General features: G+C 47.1%; 1 protein-coding gene across 1 annotated transcript in view; it reads right to left on the minus strand.

Annotated features, from left to right (window-relative positions):
- Positions 1 to 15,544, minus strand: part of INTS8 (integrator complex subunit 8) — a 178,326-nt gene that overhangs the window by 43,891 nt on the left and 118,891 nt on the right. The window contains exons 20-22 of the mRNA XM_030216822.1: positions 13,377 to 13,433; positions 13,225 to 13,286; positions 6,147 to 6,265 (exon numbers count right to left, since the gene is read on the minus strand). Coding sequence (XP_030072682.1) covers positions 6,147 to 6,265; positions 13,225 to 13,286; positions 13,377 to 13,433 — 238 coding nt within the window. The remainder of the gene's footprint in view (positions 1 to 6,146; positions 6,266 to 13,224; positions 13,287 to 13,376; positions 13,434 to 15,544) is intronic.

Genomic DNA, 15,544 nt, shown 5'->3' on the forward strand with positions numbered 1-15,544 from the left:
ATACTGAGAAAGCAGCCGAGGCACAAAGCTGCCAAGCAAAACGAAATAGAATAACTGACCTTAAAGGCACAGTACTCTAATTCTGGCATCTGGAAATTGTAAGGCACTCAAGGCTACAATACTGAGAAAGCAGCCGAGGCACAAAGCTGGCAAGCAAAACGAAATAGAATAACTGACCTTAAAGGCACAGTACTCTAACTCTGGCATCTGGAAATTGTAAGGCACTCAAGGCTACAATACTGAGAAAGCAGCCGAGGCACAAAGCTGCCAAGCAAACAGAAATAGAGAGCAGCACAGGGGGAGGGACCCAAACATAGGTGTAACACCCCAGGGGGAAAAACTGGGCCCCACCAGACCCAGGGCCCCAAAGCACTTTTTTTTTTTTTTTTTACACACACACGTACAGGGTACTGCAACAGAATAAAGTTTGGAAGGAAAAAATCCTACGACCCAATGACAAACTACCTCACCAGATTATTGGAGACTGCACAGGCTGTCAACTGCTACCTCTGCTGAGACTGAGAAAATACTGGCTAGTGGAGGTTCTGCACAGGTTATATATACAGGCTTCAAAAGCTTAGTGTTTTCTCAGTCTCCCTCTGCTGGTAGGAGGACATAACCCACGCGTCTTGACCGGTCTGGAGGGTCGCTGAGGAATGTACATGTTATTTTATGCTATAGCTAATAATAAAAAAAGATTTAAATAGAAATGTTAAGTAGTAGTAGTAGTAGCAGTGCTTCTGTCCTCCACCATACCCTTGGGAGGGGCCCAGAGGATAGATTTCCTGACTGCTGGCCCAATAAAGGTTTTTCAGGAAAAAAAAGAAAAAAAAAGAAAAAGGCTTTCAGTGCAGCCTCTTCTTCTGTTTCCTATAGTGCTGTGTTGGATTGGGACTCTGTCAAGGGGTCTTAAATGATCACTCTCCCCTTTCTCTTTCCCTCCACTTATATGTCTGGAAATAAAGTAAGGTAACAAGCTGCAGGTAAGTCATAACAAAAAAAGTAACCAACCCCTTAAAAAAATCTCAATATCCCTTAGTACAAAGCAAATGACCTGTTTCATAGGATGTTAAATGATAATATATTCAGAATATCTATGGAGCGTGACTGAATAGATAGGGATGGGCTTCAGTGTAAATTTTAAGGGGCTTTGAAGGTAGCTTCAGAACTTTTAGTATAAGAAGAGTGCTGGGCAGACTTATACGGTCTGTGCCTTGAGAATGGCAAGGACAAATCAAACTCTGGTATAAATATACCAGATTTCCTGTGATTTCCTGTGCGGCGTCTTTGGCTCAGCCCTGAGGGAGTTTCAATCCGGCATGCAGCCATTTGATGTGTAGAAGAAATTTGATTGTGGTTCCTCCTGAGGAAGATTTGTGAAATGCGGTCCTGCATTGGGGAACCGGCACAATATGAAACAGATACGGTGGACTGTTGAGTTAGTCACCGAGCACACAGCACTTGTATTGTGATGCATACAGATGATTGGAGGTGGCGTATTTAATCAGCCAACGAAGGGTCAACAGACATACAGTGTTTTTCCATGAAGAGCAGTCATCCAGCGTTTACGTGGAAACACTTTTACAGCGTCCAAGCGGAAGGCGTGGCGTCTGTAGGAAAAGGACTATCTAGCTGGCAGGACTGAGTTTTGATCATTTGTGCATGATATAATGTATAAGTATGGTAAAACATATGTAAAATAAGAAACAGCATAAGTATGCAGTTTAAAATGTGAAACCAGTTGTTTTGTATTTAAATACAGGTGGTGCAAGGTGAGTGGAGGAATGAATGTATGAGGTTTTAACATTAGGTAGCAGTGCTGGTGAGGTTAGTGGGCATTGCAATACAATAAAACGTTTTTGTGATATGAAAAAAATACTGGAGTCTTTGTGTATTAGATAAATATAAAGTATCGCATATCATGTAAAATGAGTTTATCTTGTTGGGCAGACTGGATGGACCCGTACAGGTCTTTACTGCTGTCACTATATTACTATGAATCGGGAATGGAAAAGGAGAATTCAGTATAGGCTGCATAATACAGCCAAGCTGTGTTTCGGTGCGAATCGCTGCAAATACGGCTCACTTAGAAAGTTCTATACATCATGTTGCCACACTGAGTTTACTTTGGAAAGAGTCCACCATCAACTTTTGAAAATAGAGCACTGGTGTCCCTGATGAAGGAGTTCTGAAATGGAGTGCTCTGTTGGACGTCTTGTGAGCAGTTTATGAAACAATGAAAGTATCGGCAGACTGAGAAGGTTTTTCTATTGCTTTTTGAATTTCCGGTGCTGGCTAGTTCAGATTATTTTGTGGTCTTGTTTGGGTTACTTTTCCAGTTTGTGGACTTTGTTACACAACACTTATTGGAACGTTGTGGATCTGTCACCTTTTTTATACAATAAAAATTTTAAAAAAAACTTTCATTTTTGATAAATTAAAATAAATACAGAAAAAGGACGGGAATTTTGGCAGGAGGTTTAATGATGTATAGAGCTTTCTAAGTTAGCAGTATTTGTGGCGATTCTCACTGAAACACATCTCGGCTGTACTGTGCAGCCTATACTGAATTCTCCTTTTCCGTTCACAAATTTCCATAGATATTCTATAAAACAGGCCCTATGCTTTGTACCAAGCGATATTGAGATTTTTTTTTAACGGTTTGATTCCTTCTTGTTATTGTTTTCTCGTTCCCCAGAGGGTTATTTCTTTGTTAGTGAGTGATTATTTGCAAGTAAGTCATGGCAGGTCAGCTGGTGCATTTGGACTGGCCTGTGAGCAGGTACCAACTAGGCAAGTATAACCTTCTCTCCCTCCACTTGCTTTCAAGGGGTTTTCTGTGGCTCTAATGTGTGCCGCTAGCAGCCACTGAGAACCCCATGCAAATGAATTACAATGAGTTCATTAGAATATATTCCGGGTGATGCACAACTCCAGAACGCCTAGCTCTGATGAGCTAATTTTACGGCTGCTCCAGAGCTGTTGGAAGTGGAAGGAAACACAAACAGGCAGCTGCAAAGGCTGCTTGCTTGTGCTCCCTACCTCTCCCCTCCTGACCCCCCCCCCCCAAAAGCAAGACTGGTCCTAGTGACCCCCCCCGCCCCCACCAAGCAAAGATGGACCTGGTGACCCCCCCTCCCACGTACCTTCTTAAAAGGTTGAGAGGCAGGAGAGCAGCAACACCTCCTCTCTCGAGCCCCGATGCTTCCATAATGGTGGTGCTTAGTCCAGCCCAGTGCATCCTGGGATGCACCAGGCTGGGCTAAGTGCCTAATCAGAAAGAAAACCTGACGCTTAGCCCTGTCCAATGCATCCCAGGATGCACCAGGCTAGGTTTCGTAATTTTGGAAGCAGCAGTGCCCGAGGCAGGTGGTGTTGCTCTTGCTTTCCTGCCTCTCAACCTTTATGAAGGTACGGGGAGGGGAATGGAGAGGAGGGGGGTCACTAGGCAGGGCAGTTCTTGATTGGTGTGGGGGATGGGGGTTGCCACTAGGCCACGAGGGCCATTTTTGCTTGGTGAAGGGGGGCATCAGTGGGGTTTATCAGGGTAGGGTCTGCATCAGGAGCTGTGAAATGCATATACATTTGACAGCTTGGAGTCGCAAACAGCGACCAATGCACAAAAGGGGATCCGTACAACTCATTTGCATATGATTCCCTTTTTGCATCAGTCACTGTTTGCGATTCACTAAATTTTATAGTCAAAAGTAAAGGTGGAGATATTCCCTATATTGAGTTGTGCCCTGGGCAGTGCACTGTGTGTGATACCCTGGGCGAGGGTTGAGGGGTGGCCCTGTGAATAACACAGCCAGACAGGTATATAAATGTGAAATAATGGTTTATTTAGCTGAGACCTGTTACTTCACAGGCCAGGAACATTGGGAGCAAAAGTCTCTATGGTTGAATAAACAGCCCTGAGCACGCCTCTGGCTGACCAGCCAAACAGTCTGTGGCTGGTGGGACTGCCTTGCCCAAACAGCCCATAAGCACTCAATTCCTCTGAGTCCCAGGTACGGCTTCAGCCAGTCCTGAAAACAACAAGCAGTAAAACTGGCTTACCTCAGCCAGGTCACAATTAGTACACAGGAACTGCAGCAGCATCTGCTAGGCTTCTAGTATTTCTTCCCTGGGCCTCCTTTATCTCAGTCAGGCCTCGTCTTATATACTTCCTGGTTCCTGCTCCATCCCTTCTCCTGACTCACTTCCGCTCGGGCAGAACTAGGGCTCTTAAGGTGGCTCAGGCCATCTATGGGACTATTCTTAAGGGTGAGGGGCAGAGCTCTTGTCAATGTTCCTGTATTGGGAGTCAAAAGCTTTATTGCCTCTTTGTACCAAACATACATGAGTAAAGCATGCTGAGCCCTTTAAAATAGGGAGGTTAATTAAGGGTACATATGTACCCTCAGGCATGGCAGAGCCTGCACAGTTCCAGTTCTCTACAGAGTCAATATTTCAGCAGGTAATGTCACATGTCAGAGCTCCTCTTTCCTCCCAGCTAAGGGTGCAATGGTGGGAACAACTTGCAGAACTGGCTCTCTGCCTGTGTACACGACTGCTCTCTGAATAATTTTAATAAAATTCTGCATGTCCTGTTTCAGCAGCATATTCAGGTTCTGCTGTGAGCCCTTCCTAGTCCTAATCTTTGTCCCTGTATGGAAGGAACCACACATTGACCTTGGCAAAGTTTGGATAAGGATAAGGTGTCGAGTCACTTAGAGGGGTTGTTCTTACGATGTAAAACCATAAAAAGCACAAATTTCATGGTAGAAAGATTTGAGTCTCTGTTTAGTCTTCTTTTCCATAGTCTCCTGCAGTAGCTCCGTGATAAGAGTCCCTGCATGTTGGGTCCAAAATCCCTTGGATAGAGGTGCCACCATTTTGTAGATGACAGTGAAAGAGACACCTACCCTCCTCTCCTCTTTCTTCTACACATTAATTGATTTGTTTGCTTTATTTTTTGTCTACTAGATTGTAAGTTCTTTGAGCAAGGACTATCTTTCTTCTATGTTTGTGCAGCGCTGCGTATGCTTTGTAGCGCTATAGAAATGCTAAATAGTAATAGTAGTAGAAGTGAGTGTGTATTGCTCCTGTCTCTTCAAGTACAGGAGTCCAGGTTGGAGGGGGGGGGGGGGGCTTGCAAAAGGGGTTAGGGGATGGGTGGGTGCCCCTAGACACCAGGGAATGTTTTTTTTTTGTACATTCTGGGGGTGGGTGAGTCAGGGTGGAAGAAGGGAGGGGGCCCACTAGAACATCAGTGACTATTATTTTTAAATTCAGGTTGGTCCAGGGGAGGGAGGGGGTGGCACCACCAGATACCAGGACAATATTTTTCAGTTGAGATGGATGGATGGGACTGGCCACATTGGGGGGGGGGGGGGGGGGGGGAGGAGGGGGGAGACAGGGTCAGGTGAATCGGGTTGGAGGGTGCTAGTCCTGACGGGGGTGGGGGTTGGGTGACAGGACACCATGGAATTTTTTTTTAATTGGGGGGGGGGAGGGGGAATGGAGATTGGAGTCCATGCACACTGCCAGCAACCTCTTTATTTTAATGTCACCCTTCCTGTCACAACCTTAGCCAATCGCCCTTAAGGCACTGACAGGAAAGTAACACTTTGCAATGAGCTGCAGATTACTGCCATCATTTAAATGCAGCGATAATTTGCATGCTCATTGCTTATAGCATGTGCCGTTATTTTTAGATTGGTAATTTTGCAGTAGAGCCACACGCTGAGCTGACTCTACCATGAGGTCTTCTGCATCAGGCCCTAAGTGGGAAGAAAGGCAGACAGATGTGGGATGGAGTACATAAGGATACTCAGTTTCCTGAGACAGGCCAAATTCTGTGTTGAGATGTAGTGTGACTTGCTAACTGTAAAATGACAGGTATTTCCTATAGGGCCAAGGTTGTATTAACCGGCAGGGCCTGAAAAGTGAAACGAGAAAGGTGCCTGCCAAATTAGGAAGGTAAAACAAAACTTAAGATGTATGTCACTTTATAAATGCTTTAACAGGGTACGGGGTGGGGGGGGGGGGGGGGGGAGGATTGGATATAGGGCATTGTAAAACCCTGCCATCTGAAAAAAAGTATGCCATTCTCTGCCAAAGAGTCAACATGAAAATATGAAACAGATGCTGGTTTCACTTACCAAAATAAATATCTGCCTGAATAATTAGCCAGGAATGGTTGCTTGGATTTATAGTCAGTGCATAGTTGACCAGCTCTTTCATTGTAACAGCAACAGCTTCAAAATCCACCGACTGGAGGCTTGAAAAGAAGCAAGCATTAAGTATGAATTATGAACTACTGTTGTAAATGGCAAAATAAATAGTTTTGAAATTTTAATTATCCATGCAGGGGGAAAAAAAAGAAAACCCTCAGTAGTAGAAATACAGCACATGGACTAAGGCCCAGAGATGAACTGAGGTCTATGGCACTGCACAGAGAACCCCATCATGCTCAATTTCACTAAAAGGAGAGTGCAGGATGTGAGGGGAAGAGACAGCAGGGCAGGCAACGTGGTGGCGCCGGAGACTGGTGTTGGATGAAGACTTCACTGGTGGGGGTTGGGGACCCTCGCCAGTCAAGGTATTTGCAGTGGCGAGGTGGGACGGCGGCACACCAAAATGTGCCCTCCCACCTCGGGCTCTGGCCCCCTCCCACCGTGAGGTCTGGCTACGCTCCTGGTGCAGAGAGACTTCCATAGTCAATACTGCAGCATTTTCAGAAATTCTACTTGTTCACAGTAGAGAGGTGTGGTAGCCGTGTTGGTCCACTTTTAAAGGTAATCAATAGAAATAAAACAAAATAAAACATGGAAAAGAAAATAAGATGATACCTTTTTTATTGGACATAACTTAATACATTTCTTGATTAGCTTTTGAAGGTTGCCCTTCTTCGTCAGTTCGGAAATAAGCAAATGTTGGTAGATGACAGTATATATGAGTAAAACATCAAAGCATTTCAGTCACAGTCTAACAGGATGGGGGTGGATAAGTGCGAGCCTTTGTATTTTTTGAAGGAGTAAACATTTTTTATTTATTTAAGCAAAGTAACAAAACAGACAAGAAATCAACAGAAATGACACCAAGCAAGAGACACACACAGTGGTTTCTTCAGTGCATCCATCTAACACAGTAAAGACTAACTGCCCTATAACAAGCCCCCCCCCCCCCCCCCCCCCTCAGTCTCTTGAAAAATGTATACGGGAGAAAAAAAATAGAATGTTAACCTACATCCACCTGAAGTCCACAATTCTGTTTCCATCGGGTATAGAGCGCCCAGGGTCTCTCAAGGAGTGCACCTGGAAGCACTGGAGTGCAGTCAACTGATACATAGCATACCAATGATCTAATTTACAGACCACTGCAGACAGGTTAGAAGTCTGAGGCAGCTTTCCAGGTAGCAGCAATCACCACCCTGGCTGCGGTAAAACCCAGCCACATTATCAAATCTGCATTATCCTCCTGGTGCCAAAGGGCCACATTCAAGAGCAAGGTCCATCTTTAAACCAATGTCCTCCTGCAGGATTTGAGATAGAGAACACTTGACCCCAGAAAGGGTGCACAAGGAGATAGTCCCACCACATGTGGCAGAATGTCCCCTGGTTTCCACAACCCCAACAGTAAAGATCTGACAAGGTGGCCCCCATCTTAGCCAATCTCACAGGAGTAAAATACCATCGAAAAAGCAGCTTATATCCATTTTCCACAATTAGAGAGGACATAGCTAGTGAACAGGTACGAAAACAAATAGAATCCCACTCCTCCTTGCTAAGGACCCTGCCCAAATCAGCCTCCCACTGGGTTATATATTGAAGTTTAAGGGGCCCCTTCTGATTCACTACTACTACTACTATTTAGCATTTCTATAGCGCTACAAGGCATACGCAGCGCTGTACAAACATAGAAGAAAGACAGTCCCTGCTCAAAGAGCTTACAATCTAATAGACAAAAAATAGATTTGAGAAATTGCCCCTTTTTGCACTACAAGTCTCAAGAGAGTTTCAAATTACCCCTTTCCCCTCCCTAAATCTGCCAGTACCCCAGGTCCCTGGGGGTAGTGCTTCACCTGCAGGTAAGGAAACACATCTCTAGACAGCAGCCCATAGCGCTGTTGTAGATCCCCAAAGGTCTGCACCCCTCCTGTGAGCAAATCAAAAAACTAACCCATGCACACCAAACCTTGTCCATCTCCTAAACAAAGCTTGGCCTCTCTCTGGAGCAAATTCTTAATGATATAACAGCAGTATGTACCAGGGATAATGTCATCTTGTTCCAAATCTTTGGTTTTACTTTCCTCTGTCTGTGCTCTTAACTCTGTTTCTAGAGCATCCTTTCCATTTGCAATTTCTTTTCTCACCTCCAGCCCTATGTCTGTCTGGCACTGATCTTTCATGTTCAGCTTTCTTTAATTTCTCTGCCTTCTTCTCAAACCTATCTTGTCTCCCCTTTTTTCTCCCCTTCCCTATATGTGCAGCCCGTCTCCCCCTCTTTCCTTCCCTATATGTGCAGCCTGTTCCCCATCTTTTCTTCTATATCCATTATCCATCTTCCCTCTGGGTCCCTGTCCCTATCCTGCTCCACATTCAGCATCTCAGTTTCCCTGCCCAAGATCTCTATTGTGTGTCCCTCCCCCCTCCCTGTTCAGCATCACTCCTTCTGTGACCCTATCACCCCATGTCCAACATCACCCTCTTCCCTGACCATAGGCTCCCCCGTTTAGTATTTCCTTTCTGTGACCCTCACCTCCCCCCCAAGTTCAGCATTAGTCCTCTGGGTCCCTACCCTCTCTCTATCCAGCACTGACCCTCTCTGTCCCTGTCCCTATGCTCCTCCATGCCTATCTCCCTTCTCTGTCCTTATTGCTCCCCATGTCCAGCTTTTCTCTCTACCCTCCCTGCCCTGCATCTTTCCTATTCTTCCTACATGGTCCACATCTCTCTCTCTCTTCTCTCCATCCTTCATTCTCCTGGGTAGTTGGGCATCTCCCCCTCCTCTCTCTGGGTTCCCCTGGGTAGTTCAGCATCTCACCCCCTCTCTTTGCCTGGGTTTCCCAGGGTAGTTCGGCACCTCCCTCCTTCTCTCTGGGTTCCCCTGGGTAGTTTGGCATCTCTCCCCCTCCCTCTCTCTCTGGGTTCCCCTGGGTAGTTTGGCATCTCACCCCCCCCCCTCTCTCTCTGGATTCCCCTGGGTAGTTTGGCATCTGCCCCCCCCTCTCTCTCTGGGTTACCCTGAGTAGTTTGGCACCTCACCTCTCTCTCTCTGGGTTCCCCAGAGTAGTTTGGCACCTCCCCCCCCTCTCTCTCTGGGTTCCCCTGGGTAGTCTGGCACCTCCCCCCCTCTCTCTGGGTTCCCCTGGGTAGTCTGGCATCTCCCCCTCTCTACCCAGTCAACCCCTGATAATTCATCACAACCCCACTGGGTAGCATGGCATCTCCCCTCCCCAGTCCCCCCCCCCCCCACACATAGTTCGTCATTTCCCCCTCCCCCTCCCCCTGCAGGTCCAGATTTTCTTTTGCCCCCTTCCTCTGCCAATCTAGCACCTTTCCTGCCCCCTGCCTGTCCAACAACCCTTCTCCCCCCTCCCGTGAACCCAGCAGCTCTCCCTTCCGCCACCCAGCCCCAGCCTCGTGGTGCTTCTGCCTCCTTGCTTCCTCCTCTCCGAGTGCAAGTCAACAGGTCTCCTGACGCCCCCCCCCCTTACCGCGGGTCCCAACACCTCTTCCGCTTCTTCCCATGCCCGTGGCACTTCAAACTTTTCACCTTGCTGCAGCAGTGATCAACACAAGCTGTCTGTAGCTGGCCCTGGAACCTTTCTCTATATGTCCTGCCCCCCTGCTAATGCAATTTCATAATTACGCAGGGACCGGGATGTGCAGAGGAAAGGTTCCAGGGCCAGCTGCAGACAGCATGTGTTGATCACTGCTGCAGCAAGGAGACAGGTTTGAAGTGCTGCAGGCAAGAGAAGAAGCAGGAGAAGTGTTTGGATCCGGGGGGGGGGGGGGGGGGGGGGGAGGCATCAGAAGAGCTGCTGACTTCTAATTGGGGAAGAGGGAGGGAGAAATGCAGCATGAAGGAAGTAAAGAAAAAAGATGAAGCTGCAAATGATAAAAAAAACCCCCAAACCAGGCAGTGTTATGGGGATTCCTTAACTCTAGCGGCACACCAGAGAGAGGGGGGGGGGGGGGGGGGAAGGTACCAAACTACCCAGGGGAACCCAGAGAGAGGGGGGGGGGGGAGGTACTAAACTACCCAGGGGAACCATTACTTTGGAGAAGGTCCGCGGAGCAGTAGCCAACCCGAACGGGAGGGCTCTGAACTGGAAGTGTCGGCCCAGGACTGCAAAACGCAGAAAGCGTTGATGAGGAGGCCAGATAGGAATATGCAAGTAAGCTTCCTTGATGTCCAAGGATGCCAGGACTCCCCTGCCTTCACTGCTGCTATAACAGAGCGGAGGGTCTCCATTCGGAAGTGTCAAACTTTCAAGGCCCGCTTGACCCCTTTGAGGTCGAGGATAGGCCGTACAGAACCTCCTTTCTTTGGTACCACAAAGTAAATGGAGTAACGTCCCTTGCCAAGCTGATCTTCTGGCACCGGAACGACCGCACCCAGGCGGATCAGATTGTCCAAAGACTGCTGCACTGCCACAGCTTTGACCGGAGACTTGCAGGGAGAGTGCACAAACCCGTCTCTTAAGGGTCGGCAGAACTCTAGCTTGTAGCCGTCTCTGATGACTTCCAGCACCCAGGCGTCTGAAGTTACCCTGGTCCACTCACCCAGAAACGAGGATAGGCGTCCTCCAATCTGCTCTGGGCCATGGACCAGTGCCCTGTCATTGGGTACGAGACCCTGGGGGAGGACCGGACGCACCTCCGGGACGGCGGTCTCTGCGAAAGGAATGCTGCTTGGGGGAGAAGTTCCTTTTGAAGGAAGAGGGGGCAGAGGAGCCCGACTTGCCCGGGCGATACCGACGGGCTTCCTGAAACCGTCCTTTGGAGGAACCGGGGCGGGCACCACTGGCCCGAGCCCTGACCTCCGGTAACCTCTTGCCCTTAGACGTGCCGAGATCGGTCACAATCTTGTCCAGCTCGACCCCAAAGAGCAGCTTGCCTTTAAAAGGCAACTTAGCCAGGCGAGACTTAGAGGCGTGGTCAGCAGACCAATGCTTCAGCCAAAGTCAGCGCCGTGCAGAGACTGTCTGAGCCATAACTTTAGCCGAGGCTCTCAAGACATCATACTGCAAGTCTGCCAAGTAGGCCAAGCCCGATTCCAGGGCCGGCCAATCAGCCCTCAAGGAAGGATCTGAGGGGGAAGCCCGCTGCACAATCGTTAGGCATGCCCTGGCCACATAGGAGCCGCAAACTGAGGCCTGCACACTTAAAGCAGCCGCCTCGAAGGACGACTTTAAAGCCGCCTCCAATCTTCTGTCTTGGGCGTCCTTTAGGGCCGTGCCACCTTCCACAGGCAACGCCATTTTCTTAGTCACCGCAGTGATTAAAGAATCCACGGTAGGCCAAAGAAAGGCCTCCCGTTCACCTTCAGGCAGAGGATAGAGGCGGGACATAGCCCTAGCCACTTTAAGGCTCGCCTCTGGGAAATCCCATTGAGCCGAGGTGTGCATGGCTTCATGCATGTGGAAGGTTCTAGGCGGGCGCTTCGTCCCCAGCATAATGGCAGAGCCAGTAGAGGCTGAGGGAGAGACGTCCTCCGGAGAGGAAATCTTCAAAATGCTCATGGCCTGCACTAACAGGTTGGGCAAATCCTCTGAGTGAAAGATCCGCGCTGCAGAGGGGTCATCCGCTCCATCCGAGCGGGAAGCCGTCTCCTCCAAGGAATCCCCAAAGGACCGTTGGGAGAACTCAGATACGCTGCCCTCATCTACATCAGAGGAGACAGAGTCCTCTAGGGCCTGGAAATCCACCCGAGGGCGTTTACTTCCGGAGGCCTCAACCCCTTTATCATACAGGGGAGCAGGGGCAGCGTTTTGCATAAGAAAAGCCTGATGCAGCAGCAAAATGAACTCAGGGGAGAAACCCTCCAGACTGTGCACTTCTGAAGCCTGGGCCACGGCCCTAGACGCACCCTCAACCGGCGCTCCCAAGAGCGGGGGAGAAACATGCTGCGTATCCAAAATGGCGTCCTGTGCGAAACTCCGAGGAGCCGCGCGGGAAGAACGGTGCTTAACTTTTGCCGCTTTCTTGCCGTCGCCCGAATTAAGGGCGACCATAGCATTAACGTCTCCCACCTCGAGGGCGGCCCAAGAAGCTGTCCGAGCAGAGTGGCCGGCCAAAATGGGGGGGGGGGGGGGGGGGGGCAGCAGCAGGGGATGGGCGCTTATGGCAGGAAAAACCGCCGCACCGGAGGAAGAATCGGGACACTGACCAGACTCCAAACTGACGCCCAAAAAAGGCGATTCAGGCTTTGAAACCCCCACATCCCCGCTAGACGTGCACACGCGGTCAGGGGAGCGATTCTTCGCGCCCTCGCCCTCCGACGCTATAAGCCACGTGGAGACCGATCGGGGAACCCCCTGCCCGCTACAAAAGGTAAAAATTACCTGCTTCTCACTCCGAGCTCTAACGAACTGGTGTCCCAGTGAGCAGCTGCAATAAACGCTGATATAAACGTTGAAATAAACGCCCTTAAAGTACGTTCAAATTTTTTTTTTTAACGGAGCCAGCGGGAGGGGTGAGAAAAGGAGGGACCTGGCACCACCAGGTTTGCACTTGCTCAAGAAGAGCCCTCAACCCCAGGTACTCAACAAAACCTAAGAATTAGGCTTGGAGACCTAGCCAGAGCTGCTGCTGTGTGTGACCACCACCTGCTGAGATAGAGAACATACTGAGGAGTTTCCGGCAGCACATGACCACATATAGGGAGGCAAAAGGATTGCTCTCTATCTCCACCTGCTGGTAGATGGACACAACCCACCAGTCTATGGATTGATCAGCATGGAATGCGGCTTACATATTGTATACAGGTACTTATTCTTTATTATTCTTCATTATAGCAGCAACAATTTCTTCCAAATTAAAGGAAAAATTCCCAGAGGCTAAAGAAGATTGTAACCAATTTAACAGCATAACTTTGAATTTAGTAGATGCAGTTTTCATAATATATGGAGGACAAGTATCCATAATACAGTTAGTAGTATATTTTCTGTACAAAATATCCACTTGTTATAAAATGCTTTACTGTACCCATCCTTTTGATTTCCAGTCTTACTTTGGTATAGATGATGGCCAGATAGAGATGTGCTCTGCAGTAATGTCATTTACTATGTCCTCCTAAGGGAAAAACATAGCTTAATAAGTCTTCAGGAAACTGTTGCATATGTTTTTAAACAAATCAAAAGCAGAAGTTAATATGGTACTAACCCGGACATTATGAAGCTTGACAAAGAGAGATAATAAGGTTGTCAATACCAGTGGCTCCTACAATTTGAAAAGAAACACAGTTTTTATAATATTCCATCCATTTTTCATGTTCCTGGAGAGCAGCACTAACTACAGTTTAATCGGTCAAACTAGCCCTCCAGTGCTTACCTGTTTTGTAATTTAAGAGTGAACATAATTCTAGAAAGCCAAGAACCTAAAGCTGTATGTATTCTTCTGTCCAGCTTCGCCTGAGCATGCCCATTATCAAAACCAAATATTTATTCTTTTGGGGCAGCTGATTTGTGACTTTCTTTTTGTGAATTCCTAAAGAAAAAGCAGTTTCTGACACAGTTATTACCCACATTAGCTGGCCTCCTCTGAGTTACTTCAGAAAGATGGTTGATTAAGCAATCTGTGCTACCATTTGAACTGTGCAGTCTGTGTGTTTACAGACGTTAGGAGAGCCTAAAACAGCAGAACTACAATTACCTGTGCCAAGTTTCATTGAGAACAGAAAGGTACAGCTTCTGGGCTAGAAGAGGGCAGAAAAAGGAGAGTCTCTAGGCAGGCTGTCTCCCAGTTTACACTTTGGGACAAAGATGAGTTTGTTATTTTTAAAATGTACTTAAGTAAAAAGTAAAAGTACTGGCTTCAAAAGTAGTGAAGTAAAAGTTGAAAGTCTTATCCAAAAAGAATACTCAAGTAATAAAGTGCAGGGGGGGGGGGGTCACACAAGGTCCTTCCTAAATCAAAATAACACCCTGAACATTGCAGTGGGCAGAACAATACTACTGGAAAACAAAACCAGCTGGTTTATTACAGATCAGTCCTACACAGACACTTGATGCTAACAGAATACCCGGCCCTTTTCACATATGAACAGATGTAGCCCCTCATGAAGTATAAAATAAGTAACTACAAACTAAAAATAGATATATAGACAAAACTTAAACCGAACTCCTGAGAAGCCATACCCTGTATACATATTTTGCAAAGGCAAAGAAAAAGAAACAGACATGTCCTTTGTTCGTACCATGCAAAATATAAGAGAGCAGATGTAAATTTCAAAAGCTTACATATTCCAATTGCTCATTAAAAATTAACAAATAAAACATAAACAGAAAATAAGTTGATACATTTTTATTGGACTAACTTATTACATTTTTTTACTAGTTTTTGGAGGCAACAACCTCCTTCCTTAAGTTAGGACAAACATACTATTACAACAATTATATTGTCCCAACCTGAAGAAGTAGGTTTTGGTCTCTGAAAGTTAGCCAAAAAATGTACAATGTAAATGTGTCACCTTATTTTTTTTAAATTTATATTTATTAACTTTTAAAGTGGACTAACAGCTACCACATTACTTCATCCTAAATTAAAAATAAAATTCTTTTTTCTACCTTTGCTGTCTGGCCATTTAATTTTTCTAATTGTGTTGGTCCCAATCTCTGGTAACTGTTTTCCTTTCTTCTTTTAACTCTTTCCAAAAGTCTCCTGTCCGTGTGCCATTATTTTCTCTTCTGTCTTTTTCACCTCTTCCACTATAACACTCTCCAACACTGATCTGTTCCAGCTCTGTGAGTGCTTGAGCACCCCCAATATTGAGCAAACCATTTGACTGTGTCCAGGGAGGGGTAATTTCTATTGGGTTTAGCATCCCAATTACTTTGAAAAGTTGACTCCTATGTCCCCACCCATCCAGTCTTGCCCAATTTCTCTCTCCCTCCCCTTTATCCAGTATCACCCCATCTCTCTCTGTCACTCTCTCACTCCCTGCTTGCCCAGTTTCTCTCTCCCTCCTCACCTATCCAGTCTTGCCCAATTTCTCTCTCCCCAGCCCATAGTCTTGGTTCCTCCCCCCCCTTTTATCCAGTAGTATTGCCCTATTTCTCTCCATCACTCTTTCTCTCTCTTCCTTCCCACCCATCCAGTTTTGCCTAATTTCTCTCTCTTCCCCCCCCCCCCCCCATCCACTGCAACCCTGCAGTCCTTGGGGGAGAGGAGACCACACACTTGGATGTCAACTATGGCAACTTCACTGCTAATGCTACAGTTGAGGCAGAGGAAATCTTTTTTAATGAGTTGGAGCAGGGGCAGGAAGTCAATGGAAAAACACAAATGTATGCAATTTCTTTTTCAACGTTTTGCAATGAACTTGCTCCTCT

Source organism: Microcaecilia unicolor, chromosome 1 (assembly GCF_901765095.1).
Source record: "Microcaecilia unicolor chromosome 1, aMicUni1.1, whole genome shotgun sequence".
NCBI classification, from domain to species: Eukaryota; Metazoa; Chordata; class Amphibia; order Gymnophiona; family Siphonopidae; genus Microcaecilia; species Microcaecilia unicolor.